The sequence below is a fragment of the Monodon monoceros genome, unplaced genomic scaffold (genome assembly GCF_005190385.1).
Source record: "Monodon monoceros isolate NGI ecotype Baffin Bay Population unplaced genomic scaffold, NGI_Narwhal_1 Super_Scaffold_3, whole genome shotgun sequence".
NCBI lineage: Eukaryota > Metazoa > Chordata > Mammalia > Artiodactyla > Monodontidae > Monodon > Monodon monoceros.
In genome coordinates, this window is record NW_021703780.1 from 75,743,368 (window position 1) to 75,768,154 (window position 24,787).

Genomic DNA, 24,787 nt, shown 5'->3' on the forward strand with positions numbered 1-24,787 from the left:
ATTAGAAAGGTGTTCTGCTGTGTGACTCGCTCCCATGGGCGTAACCAGATTGGAAAGGAACCCCACCCCCCCACACCCCCCCCAGGCACATGCGGGGGAGTAAAGTACTGCGCTAACTCGTGCTGCTACAACAGAGAACGCTGCCTGAGCGGCGTTCACTCGCTCAGGGCCATGACACTGCTACAGCAGGATGCAGATGAGATGCAATTCCCCATGTATATTGGCCAGGAAGCAGTCATTTTCTTCCAGATTCCAAAAAAAAAAAAAAATGCATATAAAAGCACAAGAGACTCAGAGAGCTGTCAATACAAGAACAACTTCGAATCCTCTATATTTGACTACATATGTGTATGCGTGTGTGTAAAATTTACTAATTACTAGCACCAGGCTTTTCACAGAGGGTGACTTAGCAGGTGTGGCAAGAAGTGAATGAGTTGCTCCTCTGCCACTCAGGGAGCAGCACCACGACGGTCTGGCTGCTCACACCCCAAACCGAGACGCTATCTTGGATGCCTCGCTCCCCCCATGACTTCCACACGTGCACGCATTTAATCTAACCACGGGCCTTTTTGTATCATTCTCCAAAACATGTCTATTTTTCCTTTACTGTCAATACAGTCTAAGCCACCATCACCTCTTGCTTCGACAGTGGCAGTAGGCTTCCCACTAGTCTCCCAGTCTCTGGTCTTTTTAAAAAAAGAATATATACGGAATTTTTTCTCCTGATAATTTTTTAAATAACAGCCTTATTGAGGTTTAATTTACATACCATAAAATTCATGTTTCACAAACAACCCAATTAAAAAATGGGTGGAAGACCTAAATAGACATTTCACCAAAGAAGACATACAGATGGCCAAGAAGCACATGAAAAGATGCTCAACATCACTAATTATTAGAGAAATGCAAATCAAAACTACAATGAGGTACCACCTCACACTGGTCAGAATGGCCGTCGTCAAAAAATCTACAAACAGGGCTTCCCCGGTGGCGCAGTGGTTGAGAATCTGCCTGCCAATGCAGGCGACATGGGTTCGAGCCCTGGTCTGGGAAGATCCCACATGCCGCGGAGCAACTAGGCCCGTGAGCTACAACTATTGAGCCTGCGCGTCTGGAGCCTGTGCTCTGCAACAAGAGAGGCCGTGATAGTGAGAGGCCTGCGCACCGCGATGAAGAGTGGCCCCTGCTTGCCACAACTAGAGAAAGCCCTCGCACAGAAATGAAGACCCAACACAGCCAAAAATAAATAAATAAATTAATTAATTATTTTTTAAAAATCTACAAACAATAAATGCTGGAGAGGGTGTGGAGAAAAGGGAACCCTTTGCACTGTTGGTGGGAATGTAAATTGATGCAGCCACTATGGAGAACAGTATGGAAGTTCCTTAAAAAACTAAAAATAGAGTTACCAGATGACCCAGTAATCCCACTACTGGGCATATACCCTGAGAAAACCATAATTCAAAAGATACATGTACGCCAATGTTCATTGCAGCACTATTTACAATAGCCAGGACAGGGAAACAACCTAAATGTTCAATGACAGATGAATGGATAAAGAAGACATGGTACATATATACAATGGAATATTACTCAGCCATAAAAAGGAACGAAATTGGGTCATTTGTAGAGATGTGGATGGACTCAGAGTCTGTCATAGAGAGTGAAGTAAGCCAGAAAGAGAAAAATGAAGACAATATATTAATGCATATATGTGGAATCTAGAAAAATGGTACAGATGAACCTAGCTGTAGGGCAGGAATAGAGACACAGACATAGAGTTTGGACACGTGGACACAGGCGGGGAAGGGGAGGGTGGGGTGAATTGGGAGATTAGGTTTGACATAAATATACTACCATACGTAAAACAGATAGCTAGTGGAACCTGCTCTGTGATGACCTAGATGGGGTGGGGGGCAGGTTGGGGGGGAGGTCCAAGAGGGAGGGGGTATACGGATACGTATAGCTGATTCACTTCATTGTACAGCAGAAACTAACACAACATTGTAAAGCAATTTTACTCCAATAAAAAAAATAAAAACTTAAAAAAATTCATCTGTTTTAAGTGTACAATTCAATGACTTTTAGTAAATTTACAACATTATAGCAACCACCGCTATAATCCAATTTTAGAATACAACCATCACCCCCAAGGATCCTTTGTGCCTGTTTGCAGCTGGTCACACTCCTGCCTGCAATCCTAGGCAACCACTAGTCTACTTTCTGTCTCCATTGATTTGCCTTTTCTGGACATATCATACACATGGGATCATATAACATGGGGTTTTTTGCGTCTCGCTTCTTTTACTTATAATGTTTTTGAGGCTTACCAGTGTTATAGCATGCATCAGCACTTCATTGCTTTTTATTGCCAAGTAGTATACTCATATATGTAACTTCTGAAGTATAATAATCAAACACCCAAGGAAGCCATCACTCAACTTCGAGCCAATACATTACAAAGCTATTTAGTGTTCTGTTTCTCCCTCCAAGCCATCACCCACATAGTATCTGGCATGGTGGCCATCCTTTGCTCACAACTTTCCAACGGCTTCCTGTGGCTGTTAAAATGAAACCCAAAGGCCCTTCATGGCCCACAAGGCTCTAGCTACCTGATCTGGCCCTTGCCTACCTCTTTTATGACTGTCCCCCTTGCTCACGTTCTCCAGACACAATGCTCTTCTTCCTGTTTTGTGACCATCATAAGCTATTCCCACCTTGGGGACTTTAAACTGGTTCTTTCCTCTTTCTGGAATATTCTTCTGCTTGCTCTCCAGGTGACTGACTCCTTGACATTGAATTCTCAACTCCAAGAGCACCTCCTCAGGAAGGGATTTCCTGACCAATCTAAAGGGAATTTTCCCCCTATCCAGTCATTCCCCCTCATACTACCCTGTTTCATTTTTTTCATAGTACTCACTGCTGTCTTAAATGATCTTGTTTTCATACTTATTTTATATCTCCTCCCAGTAAAATATAAGTTCTCTCAGTCCAAGGACTGTCTTGTTCATTGTTGAACCTTTGTGCCTAGAGCAGAGTCTGATTCATATTTTATATAAATGACTATTTATTGAATAAATAAGGGAACACGTATGAATCATGGCAGAATAAACAGAATAAATCAGGATGCAAACTGGATCTAGAGATCTGAAAAGCCAGACAGTAGACCGCACCAAACCATAGCCTTTGTTTTGGTTGAACTGACAATATTTTTGGATCTGCACTTCCTCATTTTCTTTTTTAAAATAAATAATCCTAGGAAGAAATTTTAAACACTTGTCCCTTGATTAGATTTAACCTCATGCAGAGAAAGTATGTACTTCTAATCAGTACTTTGGGTCTAAAATATCATTGCAAATACTGCTGGTTTGGAGTTTTTTGTGATTTATCCCAGCTTTCTAATGGGGAGTTTGATGTCAATTTCAAGAGAAATGGTTTTAGTCACCCTGGCAACCTAGGTTTAGAGTTAAGCCCTATTAACTGCCTCTCTATTTAGAGTGTCCTCAAGGTTATGTAGGTTTCTCATCTTGTTTCTTAAGTGCCTGAGTATCTTCCATTTCAAATATGGGTCAAATCTTTTTCTTAGTTTACTTTTTAAAAAGAGCTAAGAAAAGCCAAAAGGAAGAGAGAATCCTTTCCTCAAACTATATCAATATCTATGTATCTATCTCAATTTATATTCATATTGCTCTTTCTCTATATACTTATACAGAGGAAAAATATATCTTTTTTTCTCTCTATATATTTTTCTATATATAATACTTTTTCCTAGATCCTAGAAAAAATTTAGGTATTAGGTAATGAAGTTGGTAGCTGATCTTAGGTTACTTTAATTAAACCCAGTGGTATTAACCTTGGTTCTACTACTTGTTTAGCAGACACATTTTCGCTTGAACCTAACACATACCATGTGGATATGCTGTCCTGATCCCAGTAGGTTAAAAGAAAATGGGAAGGAAATAACTCAAAAACTCTACTTAAAAAAGGACTTATATTGTTACTAGTTATTGCAGAAGACCTGGAAAATTCCAACGAGTTGTGCTTGTTTCGTGCGCATCATCTCTCCCTGTATAATTTAATGTGTCTCTGTTTTCTCCTGATGCTTTAATCACCCAAGATGCTGCATAAATACACCTAAGAAATGAACTGTTCTCACCTTAATGTATGAACACCACAACATAATCTGCTTGCTTAGTTACGGGAAGTATCGCTCTGCTGTTTACATAATTCTAATTGCGAGCCTTTGTATGTATCCGGACAAATGGAGCAAACTGAGCTTGCTCAGTGAGGCCGGAGAATGACCTTCATTTGAGCACAATGACTTGTTTGCTGTTTGTGTACAAACAGCTGAACTGTATCTTAATTTCAGGCTCAAGTTTAAATGCTGCCAGGAACTCTCCCAGGCTGCCAGAGACAAAGACAGCAGCCTGATGGTGGAAGCTGAGGACTCCGAACAAATAAACTCAGCAAGTGACTGTCAGCTGTACCTTCTCCCCATCACCTTTCTTACAGGATGACAGAGGTTGGAAATATGTGTTCACTAGAATAGGGTGACCAAGCATCCCAATGTGCCCCAGGACATAGTACTTTAAGTGCTAAGACTGGCAAGTCCTGGGCAAACTGGGGAAAACCAGTACCTAGGAAATAACAAGCTATGAACCATTTTTTTTTCTAAGAATTTCTCCAAAATAAACAATCATAGATGAGTATAAAGATTTCCATGCAAGGTTATGTATCACATGCTTATACCTGTGGGGTGTTGTGTACACACACACTCATAGATACAGAACAGCAAACAAGAAAAAACCACCAAAACATTTATATTCATTGCTGACGGATACTGTAAAATTTTTCCTTACACTTTCCCTCAATTTTGGGGAAATTCATATTAAAAAATATGAGTTTTTTGATCTGAAATATCAAATCTAATCTTTAAAACTAAGCCAATAAGAAGACTAAGCACGGTGCTTTACACAAAACAGATACTAAGAAAATATTATTTGAAGTTTATGTACAAAACAGGTATTTCCTGCCCACGTTTTTCAGCAGCTGCATCTGTTAGGAGAATCCTAGGTCTAAGACTCCATGGTGAACTTGGAGTCAAGCCTGATTTACTTAAATATAATTAAACATGACCCTCATGAAAGACTTCAAGTACCTAACACTCACATTACTTACAAAAAAGTGCTCCCTCACTCAGTGACAGTGGGCCCGTTGCAGGTTATTTCTTGAAATCCTTTCACATTCATACCTCCCTACTAGCAGCAAGTATGGCCACAAGCACAGTGCCATCTGACTTTAAACCAAGCAGGGCATGTAACCTTGAGGGGGAAGTAAATGCATTAATTTTTTTTGGTTTGGTGTCAATGTCACCCTAATGTCAGAATGTAACATTCTGTAAAAGACATGTCTTTGCTAACTGGAGAAAGAACAGATTTGGCACCGTTGTAGAGTAAGCCTTGCAGAGAATAAAGGACCCAGCTAGGGAACCAACTGTCCTAGTTCCCAGCTGTACATCCATTACCCAGGAGGTCTTAAGAGTCGCCCGCTGACTGCAACTCACTCAAGGTCATTTGCCAAGTCCTCTGAACTGCAACTTACAAATTGGCAAGTAATGTGTGCAAAGCAAGGACTGGGGGGTAATAAACAATTACAAACAGGAGAGAACCAAGCAATGGCAAGGACTAGAATGCAACCCCTGGAGGGCATAGTACTCCCCTTGGAAAAGAGTAGAAAAAGGATATGAGGAAAATCTTGGTTCGAGGTCTGGATATATCTTTTTTTAAAAACTGAAGTATAGTTGATTTACAATATTGTATTAGTTTCAGGTGTACAGCATAGTGATTCAGGTTTGTTTTTTGGTTTTTTTTGCAGTACGCGGGCCTCTCACTGTTGTGGCCTCTTCTGTGGCGGAGCACAGGCTCTGGACGTGCAGGCTCAGCGGCCATGGCTTACAGGCCTAGCCACTCAGCGGCATGTGGGATCTTCCCGGACCGGGGCACGAACCCGTGTCCCCTGCATTGGCAGGCGGACTCTCAATCACTGCGCCACCAGGGAAGCCCCAGGGTTTGTTTTTTCAGATTATATTCTATTATAGGTTTTGATAAGATATTGAATATTATTCCCTGTGCTATGCAGTAAATCCTGTTGCTTATCTATTTTACGTATGGTAGTTTGTTAATCCTATACTCCTAATTCCCCACCCCGCCCTCCCTTTTGGTAACCATAAATTTGTTTTCTCTGTTTCTGAGTCTGCTTTGTATATAGATTCATTTGTATTATTTTTTTTAGATTCCACATAGAAGTGATATCATACGGTATTTGTCTTTGACTTATTTCGCTAAGCATAATAATCTCTAGGTCCAACCACATTGCTGCAAATGGCAATGTTTCATTCTTTTTTAATGGCTGAATAATATTGCATTGTATATATATGCCACACCTTCTTGAACCAGTTCCTTTCACTCCTGTTCCTGGGCCACCACCAGCTGCCATCATCTACTACGTGACTGCAACAGCATCCCAGCTGGTGGCCCTGTTCCCATGATGGCCCATGAAGTTATTCTCACACAGCAGCCAGAAGAATCTTTTAAATACGTAAATACCATCAGGTTACTTTCAGGCTTAAAATCCAAACTTCATACCTCGGCCTCCAGACACTGTGGGATCAGCCTTTGGCTGACCCACTTCTATCCCGCCCTTCCCCCTCATTCTGCTCCAGCTCCTCTGGCTTTTTATCTGCCCTTCGAACATGCCACTTTCCTTCTTAGGGTCCCTGAAGCCTCCACTCCCTCTGCCCAGCATGCTCTTTGTCTCACTGGCTCCTTCTTGTTCAACTGTCACCTCTTGAGGACACTTTCAGACCAACCCAATTAAAACAGCTGCTTCTTCCCAATTTTGTTAGCCTCCTCCGAATCCCTCTGCATCTTTCCTTCACAGCAGAGCTGGAGGGGCCCTGAACCCACATCTTGGCTGAACGCTAAATGGACTGAGTGTTACAAATAAATATTTGGCCACAGCTGAGTACTGATATCACAAAATAAGCTCCTGAGAACACAAGAATCAAAGGAATTATAAAAATAGAGCTACCATATGACCAGCAATCCCACTCCTGAGCATATACCCAGAGAAAAACCATAATTCAAAAAGATGCACGCACCCCAATGTTCACTGCAGCACTATTTACAATAGCCAAGATGTGGAAGCAACCTCAATGTCCATCAATGGCTGAACTGATAAAGAACACGTGGTATATACATACAACGGACTATTATTCAGCCATAAAAAAGAACAAAATAATGCTATCTGCAGAAACATGGGTGGACCTAGAGATTGTCATACTGAGTGAGGTAAGTCAGACAGAGAAAGACAAATATATGATATCACTTACATGTGGAATCTAAAAAAATGGTACAAATGAACTTATTTACCAAACAGAAATAGAGTCACAGATACAGAAAACAAACTTACGGTTACCAAGGGTGGGGGGAGGGATAATTTGGGAGATTCGGATTGACACATACACACTACTCTTCATAAAATAGAAAACTAATGAGAATCTACTGTACAGCACAGGGAACTCTACTCAATACTCTGTCATGACCTATATGGGAAAAGAATCTAAAAAAGAGTGGATACATGTATATGTATAACTAATTCACTTTGCTGTACAGCAGAAACTAACACAACAATGTAAATCAACTATACCCCAATAAAAATTAATTAAAAAATAAAGAGATGTTAACAGATTTAATCATTTATCTAAAAATATTACCTATATTTGAGAAGAATAAAATTCAGGAGAGCAATATTTTAAATTTGCAAAAACAAACAATTTAGTCATTATTATAATTCTATTATTACAATTTTAATAGTCAAAATTCAAACTTCTGTTATTGTGGTATAGGAACAATAATTTCTTAGCCCTATCGACTAAACACTTCCCCTCGGTGCCACTATATGGCACATTTAAAGATGGATGCCAAAGAGATGTTTACTTTGCCTCGAGCTTGGTGCAGAGGTGGAATATTTGGGGGCCAGCTCCGCCAGTGTGGGGAAACAGTAACAGTGAGAGCAAATTATTAAGTGTTCCTTCCTGCCAGATAGCAACAGATTAACATAAGCTTTATCTTACTTTGTATAAGGTGATGAATGCTAGAACAGCAAATGGGTCTATCCAAAGATTACAATTATGATATAGCCTAATCTTTTTTTTCTGCCTTGTACTATTATTTAAAGTTTACAAAGATCTCTTGGCTCAAATGGGATGTGATACTCATCCTAAAGATGTCAAGTTATATTCTTTTAATATTCATCTACTTAACTGAAAATTTTAATTGTGTTTTCATATAAAATAAGAAGGTTTTAATGGTTAATTATTACTTATGTTGACATTTTGGTAATAAATGTGTGTGTGTGTGTATAGCCACTGACCGAGAGAATTTCAACATATAAAGCACATATAAAGATTTTCACTTTAATATGCATTTGGAATGCTTATATTTCAAAATGAATACTCAGATATTAAAGCAGAATGATATACCCTGCTTGTATTACGTATATTATCACACTGATTGGCTACGACGATTAGCTATGTGATTACGTGATAACTGACCATGCACAAGTGCAGACAAGCTAGAAATGACTGAAGTATCATTTGACTATTAGGCCTTCCAACGGCAAAGTTGAAGCAAAGCTACATACATTTTGACCAAACAGCAAGGCCAAAGCCAGACTTCGATGCATCTCTACCCAATGATTTACAATGGCCTTGTCTACTGTTTGTCCCATTAGACTGTGGTTGCCATAATGGTGGTATTTTTGCTTCTTTTGTTCACTGCTGTATCCCCAGCACCTTGCACAGGGTATAGCGTATAGAAGCCAGTCACATAAACGAGATAAAGGAAGGAAGGACCTAAGGAATGAACAAAGGAGTATGGTGAGTGGTATCTGTGTTCCTCTCCCTGTGATCTGATTCTCCCCGACTGGCAAGTACTGTGATCATCAAGGAGCAGGCCCACGGGATGAGCGCTGATCACAAGTGACCAAAAGAACATAATGAGTTCTTCCAGAGGCTGCCATTCTCAGAGGCCAGGCTGGTTTTGACATTTGTTTTGTTTGGGGTCTCTCTAAAGTAGGAAAGTGAGAACGAGAGAGAAGCATTTTCCAGGTCTCTAATCTTGATACATTTGGCTCAAGAGAAAATCACCTATTCTGTTGGAGTAGATAGTTTGTGTGATCTGATGTGGCAGGGAGAAAAATCAGGTGACAATGCATGGCAGGGCAGGACTGGGACCTTAGACACTGAGATTCCTGCCTCTAATTCCTCTTTCCTAATAGTCCTCAAATATTGATACTGCAGCTCTATTGTGCTAGTTGATATGTGAAGTAACGGTAGACAAGGGGTCTCTTTATTCCGTCTCTCTCTCTCTACTAAATCGACAAAGAAAAAAAAAAAAAATCCAGAACTGCAGAACCCTGCCTTCCTGAGATCGCATGGCAGCCTATTTGCTAAATGTCAAGATATCCCCAAATTTCCATAGCTTTAGTTTAACTTGTGATGTCCCTAGCGAGTCCTTGGAGGTTGTGTGTGTAGCCGGTGTGTTTTTTGTTCATTACTTGAAAAGTAACAGTGGTTTGGTGTCAGGAAGAACTCACAAAATGGGTTCACTTTATTTTTCAGACTGTTCTGTTCTTTTGGATATTTTGTAGCCAATTCTATTCTTTCAGATATTGAGCACTCCTCTGACTGGAGAAATCTCTGCCACAATTATCATATGGCCATGAGTACTCTAAAGAGGTTTCCAAGCCCATCCTGTAGGACCCACTTTTTAGCTTTGACCAGAGTCCTTCACCATTCGCATTAAGGCTTAGATCTGAGTCAATCAAGACTTATTGACCATCTGTTATACGTAAGGCATTATATGAAAACTAGCCCGATATATAGATTTTTCCAGGTATGAGTAAGGAATCTACACATTGCTGGGGCTCACAGCAGGCTGCCCCCAAATACGCCACATGCAGTACTGATTATTCTGAATTAGAGTTACTTGGAAAACAGCCAGTAGGGGGAAATTATATTAAAAAAAAAACCCACGCTGACCTCCCTCTTTCCCCCCGACAGCAGGATATAAATCTCCTACGTGAAAGTATCTTTGCTGCACCAGGAGGATAGAAAGCATCCTTATCACCAGAGCTAGGGGATTCAAGGCTAAGAAAACTGTATAAACAAACTTTGTTACTTCTTCATTAGCTTCCTATCCCAAGCAAAAACCCCTCTGTTAAATCTTCACAAATAATTATTTGTTTGTCTATAAATGATATATAAATAGCCTAGTTTGGTCACTTTGTGGGTCTTATTTTTATGAGACCTCCTATGCGTACGAATTTAATTTTTTTCCCCGTTAACCTGTCTTGTGTCAGTTTAATTATTAGACCAGCCAAAAGAACTCCAGAGGGGTGTGTGGGGGGATTTCCGCCTCCCCAACAAAATAAATGCACACATTCCAAGGCAAACTTCAAAACAACATCTAAGGGGCTTCCCTGGTGGCGCGGTGGTTAAGAATCCGCCTGCCAACGCAGGGGACACGGGTTTGAGCCCTGGTCCGGGAAGATCCCACATGCCGCAGAGCAACTAAGCCTCTGAGCCACAACTACTGAGCCTGTGCTCTGGAGTCCGTGAGCCACAACTACTGAGCCCGCGTGCCACAACTACTGAGCCTGCGCTCTAGAGCCCATGAGCCACAACTACTGAAGCCTGTGCGCCTAGAGCCTGCAACAAGAGAAGCCACCGCAATGCGAAGCCCGCGTACCGCAACAAAGAGTAGCCCCCACTCGCGGCAACTAGAGAAAGCCTGCGCGCAGCAACGAAGACCCAACGCAGCCAAAAAAAAAAAATAATAAAATAAATATTTTAAAAACCCAAAAAAAACTGACATCTAATTGAGAGAGAAAGTATCTTAAGCTTCTTTTGTCCACACCACCTGACTGCCCTGCCTTTCCATCCTGGCTCCACCGATGGCAACAACAATTATAGAGATAAAAATAACAGTTCTTAGATTTGTGTCAAGTGCTCTGCATATATTATTAAATAGATACCTCATCAACAAGCTTGTAAGTATCGTTAGCCTCATTTTACAGATGAAGAAACTGAGGCTCAGACGGATTTAGTAACTTACCCACTATAACAATGTCAGCTGCACGACTGGAATCCACACTAGAATTGTCTTGCCCAAAGCTTTTTCTCTGATGCCTGTGCTGAGCCTTATTTTCCATATAATCACTACAATGTTTCCAACCAGATTCCATCTACTGAAGGCTTTCTGAAATAGCAGTTCCACCCCAAATCCTGTGAACCAGAAGCTATGGGCCGGGGTGACAGCTTTTAAGTCCTTACCCATGAACCCAGGGAACTTTCAGGGATTCCAGAACTAAAGCACCAGAGCCCCAGAGGCTTCCAAACACCCTGATGACTGGCATCATGCCAAGAAGAGCATCTGTCATCCTTGGAGGCCCCATACCCCTCGGCATCCCTGCAGTGAGGTGATCGATATATCACAGCACAGGGGGTTTTGCCGTAAAACAAATAAGACACTTAGGAACATGTAGAAAGTATGATCTCAGCGGCACTTGACCTCTCTTGAACAAAGGCTCTGATCCAGAAAGAAGCTGGAAGAATGGGCTTGTGGAGATCCAAGCGGTAGGGGGCGAGACACTCAGGTGTGTTGTGAGTCTGGACGAGGACTCAAGGAGACCACTGCCCTTTTCCATTCCTCTTTCTCCTGGGAACCAGGTCTTGTATCATTAAATTGATGGCAGCCTATGCTGCGGGTCTGTCCTCTTGCTCTGGAAAGCATTTTGGCAATAAGTGCCCTTTCTCCTTTGGCTGACTTGGCTTTTTGCTTTCCGTGTGCTTAGAATCCTATAACCTGGGTTTTGGGAGTTAGAGGACTTCAGGGCAGCCTTCCTAACTTTTCTGAGCTTCTTTTTTTTTTTATATGTAATGAGGGGAAAGTGAGTGTCTATTTCTTAACACTACCATGTGGGATTCAGTGATATTATAATTGTTTTTTGGCTATTAGCAATATTTCTCAAAAAATGCCATCCATTGTACCCAGTCCTTAGCTTGGTCATATTGTGTTTCAACACCAGCCCCATGGGGTAGGATGTATTACTGCCTCCATTTCAAACTGGAAGAAACTGAAGCTCAGTGAGGAGCATCCACTTGCCCAAGGTGACCCAGTGGGTAGGTGGTGGAGCTGGGATTCACACCCAGTTCTGGGCAGCTCTACCATTTGGTACCAGGTGGCTCAGCGCCTGGTGCCTAGGATACCTGAATAAACGGTAGGAGCAACTGTTATTGAGAATGATTTCCCCGAGGAAGGATGATGATCATTAGTGGCTCTCCTGGAACTCTGTAAGCACCTCTGGCTCATCTTTGCAGACTTGCACACATAGCACCTCACAGGGCAGCTGCCTATGGGCTGAATTCCACCTGCTGAGCTGAGCGTCTGCACTGACGTGGAACACTTGTGCGCCAGCACATTCATCACCATTTAAATAGGGGCAGTGATTTAACCCACAAAATAACTGAGTTTATGGAAAGGAAATGAGCCCTCTTAGGTAGTTTTGCTGAGTAGTTAATGCTAATTAAAAGACTTTCTTCTAGGGAAGTGATTTCCTTCAGGAAGGCAGGGGAGCAGAATGAGCAAAAATTACAGCCTTTGGGTTTGGCTCCTGGCTTAGCTATGTATTATCTGTGCAACTTTGACCAAGTCACTTAACCTCTCTGAATCTCAGTAGTTCCATCAGTAAAATGGAACAGCAATAGTACCTGTATTATAATTTCAGTAGGGCATTAAATAAGACGTTGACTATGAAGTACTTAGTATAGTACCCGGCCCATAGAAAGTGTTGGATCAATATTAGTGATTACATTTTAGACTCAGATCACTTTTTTTTAAACATCTTTATTGGAGTATAATTGCTTCACAATGGTGTGTTAGTTTCTGCTGTATAAGAAAGTGAATCATCTATACATATACATATATCCCCATATCCCCTCCCTCTTGTGCCTCCCTCCCACCCTCCCTATCCCACCCCTCTAGGTGGTCACAAAGCACCGAGCTGATCTCCCTGTGCTATGTGGCTGCTTCCCACTAGCTATCTATTTTACATTTGGTAGTGTATATATGTCCATGCCACTCTCAGATCACTTTTTTTTTTGCATGCCTCCCTCCTCCCTTCTCCCTCTCAACAAGAATGAAGCCATGATAATAATAGCCAGCAGGATTACTATGTGACAGGCACTGTTTTAAGTGTTTTATATATGTTAATTCATTTAATTTTCTCAAGAATGTGGAAAATGAGGCACAGAGAGTTAGGTGACCTGCCCAAGGTCACAGAGCTGAGATTCAGACCCAGCACTTTGCCTTCCCATTCTGTGTTCTTGACCACGACACTGTACTGCTTCTATGCACCAATGAATCTAAACCAAGCCTCTCTTGTTTTATTAGTGAGAATTTAGAGTTTCTGGGCTGTATCCTATTCCTACAGGTAAGTGACAGTACGACATTCCATCCTATGTGTTTCCTGATCACTAAATAACAACTACAGCAGTTTTTCACACTTGGGGAGACATGTACTGAATTGTATTTCCACTGAACAGTGATTGGGCAATCAGTCCAGTTCTCAGTTCATGTCATCAACGGATGTAACTGGCAAGTAAGCTCAGACAAGGTACTCAAGGAGCTGAACTAGACAGGAAATGGACCTACTGTCACTTAGTCCTTAAAGGGCTATTAAAAGATACATCCTTGGGCTTCCCTGGTGGTGCGGTGGTTGAGAGTCCGCCTGCCGATGCAGGGGACACGGGTTCGTGCCCCGGTCCGGGGGGATCCCACGTGCCGCGGAGCGGCTGGGCCCGTGAGCCACGGCCGCTGAGCCTGCGCCTGTCCGGAGCCTGTGCTCCGCAACGGGAGAGGCCACAACAGTGAGAGGCCCCCCACCCCCCAAAAAAAGATACATCCTTGTTTCATACCCACCCAATGTTGGCCTCCTCATGAAATCAGAACTTTCACAGATGTCTCACAACTGGATGGAGCATCACTGTTTAACTGCCAAACTCCAGTCACCACTCGACTATCCACTTCTGAAACTCCTACCAACTCTAGAAATTTCACCAACTCGCTGTTACTTGAAATTCCTGAAAATTCTGCATTAAGTTCTACCATTATGGCTCTTCTCAGGATTAGCTAGATAAAGAGAAAAAAAAAAAAACTAGAAAACTCTTGAGAAGGAGCCTTGGATACCACTAATGAGGACACGGTAAAGCCAGAAAGCTTGGTGACCTACACAAGAGAGGGCGGCTAACTGAGGATGCAGCACTTGGAGCACCTTCTCCAAAGCCTGCTCTCTAGCATCCTGTTCCTTTCTACTGGCTACCCTGCTGATTGTTGTTTTAGCAGCCAGTCTACTTTCACCTTCCAGCTCACAGGCAAACACAAACTGGCTTTCAACACAACTTGTGGCTTCTGGACGACGCTTTCTGCTCTCTGAGCATCCCAAACTGTGATTAGAATTGTGCTTCCTCCCAACCCACACGTCTTCAGGGAACCTAGCAAAACTGAATTTCTGGGTCAACGTTGGCCTTTACCATTTAAGATTTAATTAACTTTGAATGAAGCTAAGCCTTTTCCTCAGAAAGGAAAAATGAGAGAAATGGTATCCAGGCTTTCACTCAGTGTTACATAAATGTCTTCTGGACGGTGACCTTGAGCTGGAGTTTCAAGAAAGGTAGACAAGAAAGAAGCTGAGGGCTTCCCTGGTGGCGCGGTGGTTGAGAGTCCGCCTGCCGATGCAACGGACACGGGTTCGTGCCCCGGTCCGGGAAGATCCCACGTGCCGCGGAGCGGCTGGGCCCGTGAGCCATGGCCGCTGAGCCTGCGCGTCCGGAGCCGGTGCTCCGCCCCGGGAGGGGCCACAACAGGGAGGGGCCCGCGTACCGAAAAAAAAAAAAAAAAAAAAGCTGAATCTCAGGAGGCCTTCCTCTTTTCTTCCATCTGGCGGCTTTGCAGTTCTCAGCAGCTATAGTGGCTCCTGAAGAATTGATCACTCTGTGCCCAGGCACTCAGATGTTTCCAGCCAGCTTTCCTCCAGGCTCTACAACATCGAGGGCCATGTATGTATTATCCCCCAATTTACACTAATGCCTGGCGGACAGTATGGGCTCCATATTTGCTGACTAATACACCTGTCTTTCCAAGTTTACTCTGGGTCGTGAAGAGGCTTCAGGTTTCAAGGTGGAAATCCAATCGTACCCTCCCTGGCTTAAAATCCTCCAATGGTTTCTCCATGGTCTTAGAATGAAGACCCTTCACGTGCCTAGAAGGCCCTGCGTTGTCTGGTCCTGCCTTGATCTTTTGACTCTTCCTGTAGCACATTCCCCCTCTCTGACTAATCTCTATTCACATTGCTCTATTTTCAGTCCAGGAACACGTCCAGCCCCTTCCTCCCTCAAAGCCTTTGCACATGCTGTTCCCTATGCCAGGAATGCTTTTCCAGCTCTTCTCATGGCTGGATCTTTCTCATCCTTCAGGTATCAAGTCACGCATTACCTACTCTGAGTGCACTTCCTCGGCCACTTGAGTAACATATGTTCCCATTACTTTGTGCTGTAGCAGCCTGTTCATTTCTTATGGAACCAAATTACATTCTGTTATTATCTTGTATATTTATCTGTTCCTTGTTTGTTGCCTGTGTCCTTTACTAGAATGTACGCTCCATGAGGCCAAGGCTTGAGGTGTTATTCATGGCTGTAGCCCCAGTACTAGTTGATCACAAGTAGAGCACCCCATGTACACTTGTTGAGGAAATGTAAGTGCCTACCCTTCACATCATTCCCTTATACCTAAATTTCAAAGGGGCCATTCAGGAAATGTACTCTGTTTCCATTCAAACCATTCCAAGTACACAGAAAACATTTTTAGCTAAATTGAGGAAGGAAGTACCATCAAGAAGATGATATGTGAGGAAAGAAATTGGAGGGCATGACTTCCTTTTCTAACTTTGTAACTGACTTAACGTGGGACGATTTAATGGAACTGTATTTCTATGAATAATTTGGGCATAATAAGCACAATCCACTCTGAATTGTGCCATTAGGACAAATAAGATATTTCACAGAAGAAAAATGTTATAGCAAGTCTTTGTGTTTTATTCTTTTTTTTTTTTTTTTAACTATGTTCTCATCAGATAAGATGCCATTAGAAGATGCTAGGGCTATATAGCAAGATTTACCTGTTAGGGTATTTTATTTTCTTATTCTCTTGGAAAATGGCAGGAATTGGTTTGATTGTATTTTCAAATTCCTGACAGTAATGAAATCCATGTATCATAAAGCCCATGGTTTGTCAGGGAATAATAAAGTTGTTAAATAATCAAATACCAAGTGGCACCCTTGGTTTCAACTCAGAAGAATATAATTTCAGAGAAGTTAGCACAATATTGGGCTGCTAACTCAAACTGCCTTTCTTTTCAGCAAAATCACTTAAATTTCTCTTGTATTTAGTCCTCAGGACATGCTTTCATTGGAGGGTAGCATGCACTGTAAGAAAACACTGAGAAAGACAGACATTTGGGAGTATATCTTGTACTCAGGGAATGTATCAGGTTTCCTTACATCATTTCTCCCAAATTAAAGTAATTTGCATATTGTTTTCCCAATCTATGCCATTTCCACATACCAAACAAGATAGTTTCATGATAGTTTATCATATCTAGGTACCACCTGTGCTATTTTTTACTTAATATTATTTTTCGTTTAAATTAATTCACTTTCTCCAAATAAAACATACAGATGGCTAAAAAGAACATGAAAAGATGCTCAACATTGCTAATTATCAGAGAAATGCAAATCAAAACCACAATGAGGTACCACCTCACGCCAGTCAGAATGGCCATCATCAAAAAAGTCTACAAGTAGGGACTCCCCCGGTTGCACAATGGTTAAGACTCGTGCTCCCAATGCAGGGGGCCTGGGTTTGATCACTGGTCAGGGAACTAGATCCTACATGCATGCCACAACCAAGAGTTTGCATGCCACAACTAAGGAGCCTGCGAGCTGCAACTGACCCGGCACAACCTAAATAAATAAATTAATTAACTAATATTTTTTTAAAAAAAGTCTACAAGTAATAAATGCTGGAGAAGGTGTGGGGAAAAGGGAACACTCTTACACTGTTGGTGGGAACATAAGTGGTACAACCACTATGGAGAACAGTATGGAGGTTTCCTTAAGAAACTAAAAACAGAACTACCATATGATCCAGCAATCCCACTCCAGGGCATATACCTGGAGAAAACTCTAATTCAAAAAGATACATGAACCCCAATGTTCCTAGCAGCACTGTTTACAATAGCCAAGACATGGAAGCAACCTAAGTGTCCATCAACAGACAAATGGATAAAGAAGTAGTGGTATACATACACAATGGAATATTACTCAGCCATAAATAAGAATGAAATAATCCCATTCGCAGCCACGTGGATAAACCTAGAGATGATCATACTAAGGGAACAGTGTCAGAAAGAGAAAGACAAACACCATATGATATCACTTATGTGTGGAATCTAAAATATGACAGCCGTGAAACTACAGTAAGTTCCCTATATACAAACCTTCAAGTTGCGAACTTTCAAAGAAGTGAACGTGAGTTTGCATGTCCAATCACGTAAGTTAGTTCATGTTTCTGGCGTGGATTGTCACGCGCGTGCATCCTCTACAAGTGGCTGTGCTTTTGTGTACTTCCCTGTACGGTACTGTATAGAGTACAGTAGTACAGCATCTTTATCTCAAGCCCACATGTCCAGAAGCAAGCGTAAAAGCGGTGGTGATATAGCTGGTACTGTACTGTACTTTTCAAGGTACTGTGATGTAAGATTAAAAATGTTTGTTTTTATGTATTATTTGTGTGAAAAGTATTATAAACCTATTACAGTACAGTACTATATAGCCGATTGTGTTAGTTGGGTACCTTGGCTAACTGTGTTGGACTCACGAACAAATTGGACTTACGAACGCATTCCCGGAATGGAATTTGTTCGTATGTAGGGGACTTATTGTATTTACTAAACAGAAACAGACTCACAGACATAGAAAACAAACTTATAGTTACCAAAGGGGAAGGTTGTGGGGGGGGAGGGATAAATTAGGAGTTTGGGGTTAGCAGATACAAACTACTATATATAAAATAGGTAACCAACAAGGACCTACTGTATAGCACAGGGAACTCTACTCAATATCTTGTAAAAAAAAAAAAAAAAAAAAAACTATAATGGAAGAGAATATTCAAAAAGAATATATATATATATAACTGAATTACTTTGCTGTACACCTGAAACTAACACAACATTGTAAATCAACGATATTTCAACAAAAATTGAAAAAAAAAGAAAAACACTGTCTTACGGTAAGAAAATTCCTCTGTTCTATTTCTTAGGAGGTGGACAAATATATCTGGGCTCTTGAATCCACAAGGTATTTCCCTTCTGCATTTCCATGACTCCCTGAGATTGCTCACCACAAAACAGGGTTTCAATTACTCATGCCCTGCCTCAGCACCCTCAGTGGTTTCCTGCTAGAAGCAGCAATGGTGGCTCACAAATGGAGGCAATATTTTTGAAAGTAAATACATCTTGTGAAAAATTCTGATTTTCATATTCTGGCTTCCTGCATTAAAAACCCAGGAGAGGAGGACAACAGCATTGAGAGGATCCACAGTCGGCTTGGAAATAACCCATGTGTAGCAAAGAGACTGGTAAAATGAAGGATGAGAGGGGGCTACACACACACACACACACACACACACACACACACACACACACACAGAGCCATGTTTTCCAACCACAAAACACATCTCACTCATGAAAACAGCCTTCTTGTATTATGCACCTAATTCAAAATGACCACTTGGGGGCAGGGCCCTGGTTATAAGTGAAGAGGTGACCTTGATAGAGGAGGTGACAGAGAGCTTGGACCCTCCACTGCTAGGTTTCGACAATATAGAACAGCATTTCCAATGGATGCTAATAGGTGGTAGTTGAAAAAAGTTTGGGAAACTCATGAATAAACAAAGGTAAAAAGCTTTATTTTCTATAATTAAATCCTCAAAGCCTTTAAAATGCCAAAGTACGCTGTAAATAACTCAGAAAAAATGTAATGTCTGGCATTTCCCAGCCTCACTTGACTGTAATACCGCTCTCCCCATCCTTGTTTTTCTTGGAGTAGTCTACATATTAGAGTTCTAAAAAACACTCTTGGACAAACTGGGTCATGCAGTGTACTCCTGCTTTTGTGACTGTACTTGGAAAAAAAAAGAAAAAGCCAAATTCCTTGTAGACACATTATAGGATAAGATATTAGAGTTCCAGTTACTGGGTAAAATACTTGGTAGCAGCAACAAGAGAATTTATAAGCAGTAAATAAAACAGGCTTGAATGGAATCCTGGTTTTAGAATGTATCAATAAAGTATGGACATCGGCTAGCTGTAGGAATCGTCAAAGACAAGAAGCAGAAGATGAACAGGGCAGGAAAAAGGCTAAATTTGTCAGATGATGAAGTGGAGTTATTAGGACACATGAAAGATGACCCTCCAAAGGGTACTTTTTGGGATAATCAAAATCAAGTGGCAGAGACGACAGCTAGAGATCAGTAATGGGAAAAACTGTGAGTAGAAGCAGGGAGGAAAAAGAGAAGAAATATAAGCTTCAAAGAAAAGAAAGGATGGAGAGGATGCAGAATAAGTGCAAACATGAGACGAGGAAGAAAATGCACCTGCACAAACAGGCTCATTCATCCTCTCAAGACAAAAGTGGAGGCAGAGGAGAAGTATTAGCAGTGAACTATGACCAAGAAAACGGCAAAGGAGAAGTGGAAGAAGAATTTGGCTTTAGAAGGCAGCTGAGTAGAGATTATAAGGAGAATGTATATATTAGAAAGGAGAAAAGAAGAGACAAGAAGAGACATGAATTTTGGTAGATTTCATACTCTGGGTATATCTCTTTGAGATACTCTAGAAATGGCAAATACAGGGCACATGTACGTCTTCCTGTATGAGTCGATCATGCATTCTTTTCCTCTGAATACAGACTTGGCTTCAGAACACTCCTCAACACAGCACTTTGGATAGCCACTACAGACTGATTTGACTTGACACGAGTTATGAAAGTTGCGTTCTTACTGTATTAAAACACAAACAAACAAGACCTCTGTGGGGTTTTGGTAATACCCCCTCACTGACTGAAGAGGAATAAAAAAATTATACTTCTTCAGTGTGAGATGTATTCATATGGACATAATGCATGTGGATGGATATGAGTCAGTGTATATGTGAGATATAAGCATATCAAGTAGTTCGACCAAAGCATTCCATATTTATTTCTAATGTGAAACTCTGTTTTAAACATTCATACGCACATGAAAATCAGCTCATCACTTACTCTGGTAACTGAAACCTTTAAACCCAATAAACTGAATTACAGTTTGAGTTACAATAGCCTAAATGAAACAACAGCCTGTTAGAATAATCAGAGCTTTCTCCTTCCTTCTCTAACATATGATACCATATTGGGCTCGACATCTTAAAAGGTTAGTGTAAACTCCAGAGAGGTTTTTATTCCCCCCTACGTGACACATTTTTCAAAGGCACATATAAATAATGCAACAGCATAATAGCATTGATTATGATCGGGCTGTGGTGACAGTTGGAGGAAAAACTGGGATTTTTATCAACGGTGGTAAAAAAGAAGTTGCATTCATTTTCAGATTGAAACTCAGTTTAGAAAAAGGGAGGAAGGATGGTGTGCAACAAGTTGCTTTGGTTTCCATTTCCTCCTCCATACACTTGTTAATTGCACCCAGATCTGAGCATCTGAGGCCTTTGCCTATTCATGCAAAGAACCACTTGAAGGCATAAAATGTCCTCAGATTTTTCTCTAGTCAGGGAAACATTCAGTGCTTTCTTTGAACTATTTTGTTTGAACATCCTGGTACGGTATTCCTGTTCTGCCAAACATCTCCTAGTGCTTTGAGGGAGGAGAGGCAGTGAGCTGCCGTTATGGGTTATCCTTTTTATGACTTTCTTCTGAATTAACAACAATAAAAAAAGATGGTCATTAGCCTCGGCCGGCTTAATTGAGATAGAAAAGAAAAGGAGAAAGGCAGTGGGGAGGGAGGAAAGAGAGTGGTGATCTCTCAAGAATTTTTGCAGCCTGAGTCTATTGACTCTCGTCATCATCGCTCCTGGGAACCAATGCAATAGAATACTAACCGGTCTCCTGCATCGACTCTGGCCTTCTCCACTGCAGTCAGAGTGATCTTCTCAGAACACATATCTAATCATGCATGCCCATCCTTCCTCTCCGAGGCCTAGCAAGGTCCTTCGTGGTGTAGCCCCTTCCTGCCTCACTGGCAGCTTATAGCATACCTCGTTCTCTGGACTCCAGCCCCACTGGCCTTCTTTCAATGCCTCCTTGCCACAGGGTCTCTGCTGACCACAGGGCCTTTGCACAAGCTGACTCTGCCTAGAATGTTCTTTCTACTCCCAACCCCTTTGCTCAACTTTTAAATATTAGACCAAATGTCTTATAACTCCTCAGGAAGGCCTACTCCTACTCTGTCTCCACAAACTGGCTCAGGTCCCCCTGCTGTCTCCTCACAAAGCACTCTTTCTTTCTCAGCACTTATATCTATTTGTAACTATAAATTTGTGCAATTATGTTTCTGCTCCCCCACTCAACTATAAGCTCTTTAGGGCAACAACAGGGACTATTTTCCTTTCCCCTGTTCAACAGCACCCTGTACACAGGCACAGTGAGCATTTGACAAATATGTGTTGACCTAACAAATTAATAGATTGTGCCTAACGTAACATACTGCTTTGCTGATACAGTCATAACTGTGGCACAGAGAAAGATTTTGAAAAAAAACTGTACATACCATAAACCAAATATTATTTGGTAAATATAATGAAAACAGATTTCTATCAAAGTCTCCTACACATCCTATTGAAGCCTGCAGGTTGTGACTAAACTCTCTAAGGTGATACATAGAGCCTCCAGAAAGGAGGCTGTGTCTTAAATTTCCTTCTGTTCTCCTCTCTGAAGGAGTTGGAAACCTTATTAAGGCTGCCAAATAAAAATGTAGTCAAGTCATTTTGTTTGGAAAATAAACAAGGTGTATGTCTCATAAAACCTTCTGGGGAAACCAAACCTTTAATCTGCAGTTGGCCAAAATAGTGCCAATGAGAAGAATCTTCCGGAAGATGAACCACGGAGAAACATAACTTACGTTGGTTTTGAAGCCTCGGCCTGGTCGGTCTGTAGTTTCTCTCCTCCTTCCACCTCCATCGTGCAATATACAATGCGATTTGGAGCTAAGGATTTGAGGCCTTGGACTTCCATGATCACCACCTGGAAACAGAGTCACACATCAGAGGTTATTGCCAAAGTCTATGGGCAGCATCACCCGGGGAAAATATATACATAAGAAGTTACAAAAAACCCAACAGGTATCTGATGGTTTCTACCAGCCATGCTGGGACAAGTCCAGCATGAGGATACAATTCTTCTTAGTGTATCTCATTGCCTTGCAGATGGAAAGACAAGGTTCACTAACTCAGATGCTCATAGGAGCTAGACAGGTTATATGAAACGGGCTACTCTTTTCTGTGTTAAACACATAGGATGGGGACTTCCCTGGTGGCACAGGGCTTAAGAATCCTCCTGCCAATGCAGGGGACACGGGTTCGAGCCCTGGTCTGGGAAGATCCCACATGCCGCGGAGCAACTAAGCCCGTGCACCACAACTACCGAGCCTGCGCTCTAGAGCCCCCATGAGCCACAACTACTGAGCCCGTGTGCCACAACTATGAAGCCCACATGCCCAGAGCCCATGCTCTGCAACAACAGAAGCCACCGCAAGGAGAAGCCTGTGCGCCCACAACGAAGAGTAGCCCCCGCTCACCGCAACTAGAGAAAGCCCGTGCGCAGCAACGAAGACCCAACACAGCCAAAAATAAATAAATAAATAAATAAATAAATAAATAAATAAAAATGAAAAACACACACACACAGAAGATGATTTTTCATTTCCACAAGAAATAGACTCTCCTATTTAAAAAATATATATAGTCTAGCTTTTAACTCAGAACGTGATGGACACATAGGCCAAGGAATTCACTTTCCTCTTTACAATAAAATAAGTGATAACACAGCTGCTAAGATAAAGGGCAAGTACCAATTAGCATGAGAGTCAGAGATACAACAGGGAGTGGTGGGGACTGTGGCAAATGGGAGCACTCCATTTAAAGGGAGCAGTTGCTACTCAGTTGCAGCCCATTGTTGCCTTGTTTTACCCCAGTCCAGAGTTGCCAAAGACTCCAATTTCTCTTACTGGGAAATGGAAATATGAATCAGAATCAAAGTCAGAAATCTGATTTTGAAATTTTGACAATAATTTTAAAGGGGAGAAATAAAATACACAAACTCTGTGCAGGCCAACATTGTTGGGTCAAAAAAAAAAAAAAAAAAGCCTGCAGTTGCATACTCTCTGTCTAGACTGAGGGAAAAGGCTGGTGTTTTGATGGAACAAGTTATATCATTTATAATTCCTGGCATTTCCCACCACTACCCCCAAACTCCATTCAATCACCTGCTATTTTCATATTTAGTGGTAGGTGCTGCTCATCAGAGAGAAGGGAGAAGAGAGGAGAGGAGGGGACGGAGGGGAGGGGAGGAGAGAGACAATGATTTAAAAATCGGAAACAAATGACTCACAATCAGAGATCTCTAAAGACCAAGGTACGTTAAAAAAAAAAAATTACTGGATTGTACTCCAAAAGAGGTAATGGCATTACACAAGAAGGATGTGGGTGTGCAAAAAATGTACGCTTTTTAATGGGCTTGATGCAAGGAAGTACAACAGGGCTGGCATTGAATCAGGATTCACAGGTCAGTTTTGCTGCTTAAGCCCAGGGGTTCTCAAACCTAGTGTGAATCAGAATCGCCTGGAGCGCTGGTTAAACCAGACGCGGCTGGGCTTCACCTCCCGAGTTGCTGACAAGGAGGTCTGGGGTGGAGTCCAAGACTTTTCATTTTCTTTCTTTTTTTAAAAAATTGTGTTGGAGTATAGCTGATTTACAATGTTGTGCTAGTTTCAGGTGTACAGCAAAGTGATTCAGTTGTATATATACGTATATTCATTCTTTTCCAGATTCTTTTCTCATATAGGTTATCCCAGGATATTGAGTAGAGTTCCCTGTGCTATACAGTAGGTCCTTGTTGGTTACCTATGTTATATATAGTAGTGTGTGTATGTAAGACTTTTCATTTCTAACCATTTCCCTGATGATGTGAATATTGATGCTGCTGATCCAGGAGCCAGGGTACTACTCATGTGATGTTGGGCAGATCTTGACCTTGAAGTCACTGCACTTTTCTTTCAAATCTCCTGAGCCTCAGTTTCCTCATCTGTATAGTGGGGATAACGATACGTCTTCTCTCTCTCTACATGGCCGTTGTGTGAGGATCATATGAGATGATGTATGCAATTGAAATTTTTACACTGGGTGGAAAGAACCATCAAATGAAAAGAAATGAGAGGCACTGGAGAAAGAATACAATTTTTAGAATTTTAAAGATGCGTTCAAATCCCGAACCTGCATTTTCACTAGCTGTGTCATCATTTGCTAGGTTCTTAACCACTCCAAGGCTTTGTTTCCACATCTGCAA

The 24,787-nt window shown here is 41.6% G+C and overlaps 1 protein-coding gene across 16 annotated transcripts in view; it reads right to left on the minus strand.

Annotated features, from left to right (window-relative positions):
* Positions 1 to 24,787, minus strand: part of CADPS (calcium dependent secretion activator) — a 479,603-nt gene that overhangs the window by 222,694 nt on the left and 232,122 nt on the right. For all 16 annotated transcript variants that reach the window (XM_029242782.1, XM_029242794.1, XM_029242791.1 and 13 more), the window contains exon 7: positions 22,347 to 22,468. In XM_029242782.1, the coding sequence (XP_029098615.1) occupies positions 22,347 to 22,468 (122 nt within the window). The remainder of the gene's footprint in view (positions 1 to 22,346; positions 22,469 to 24,787) is intronic.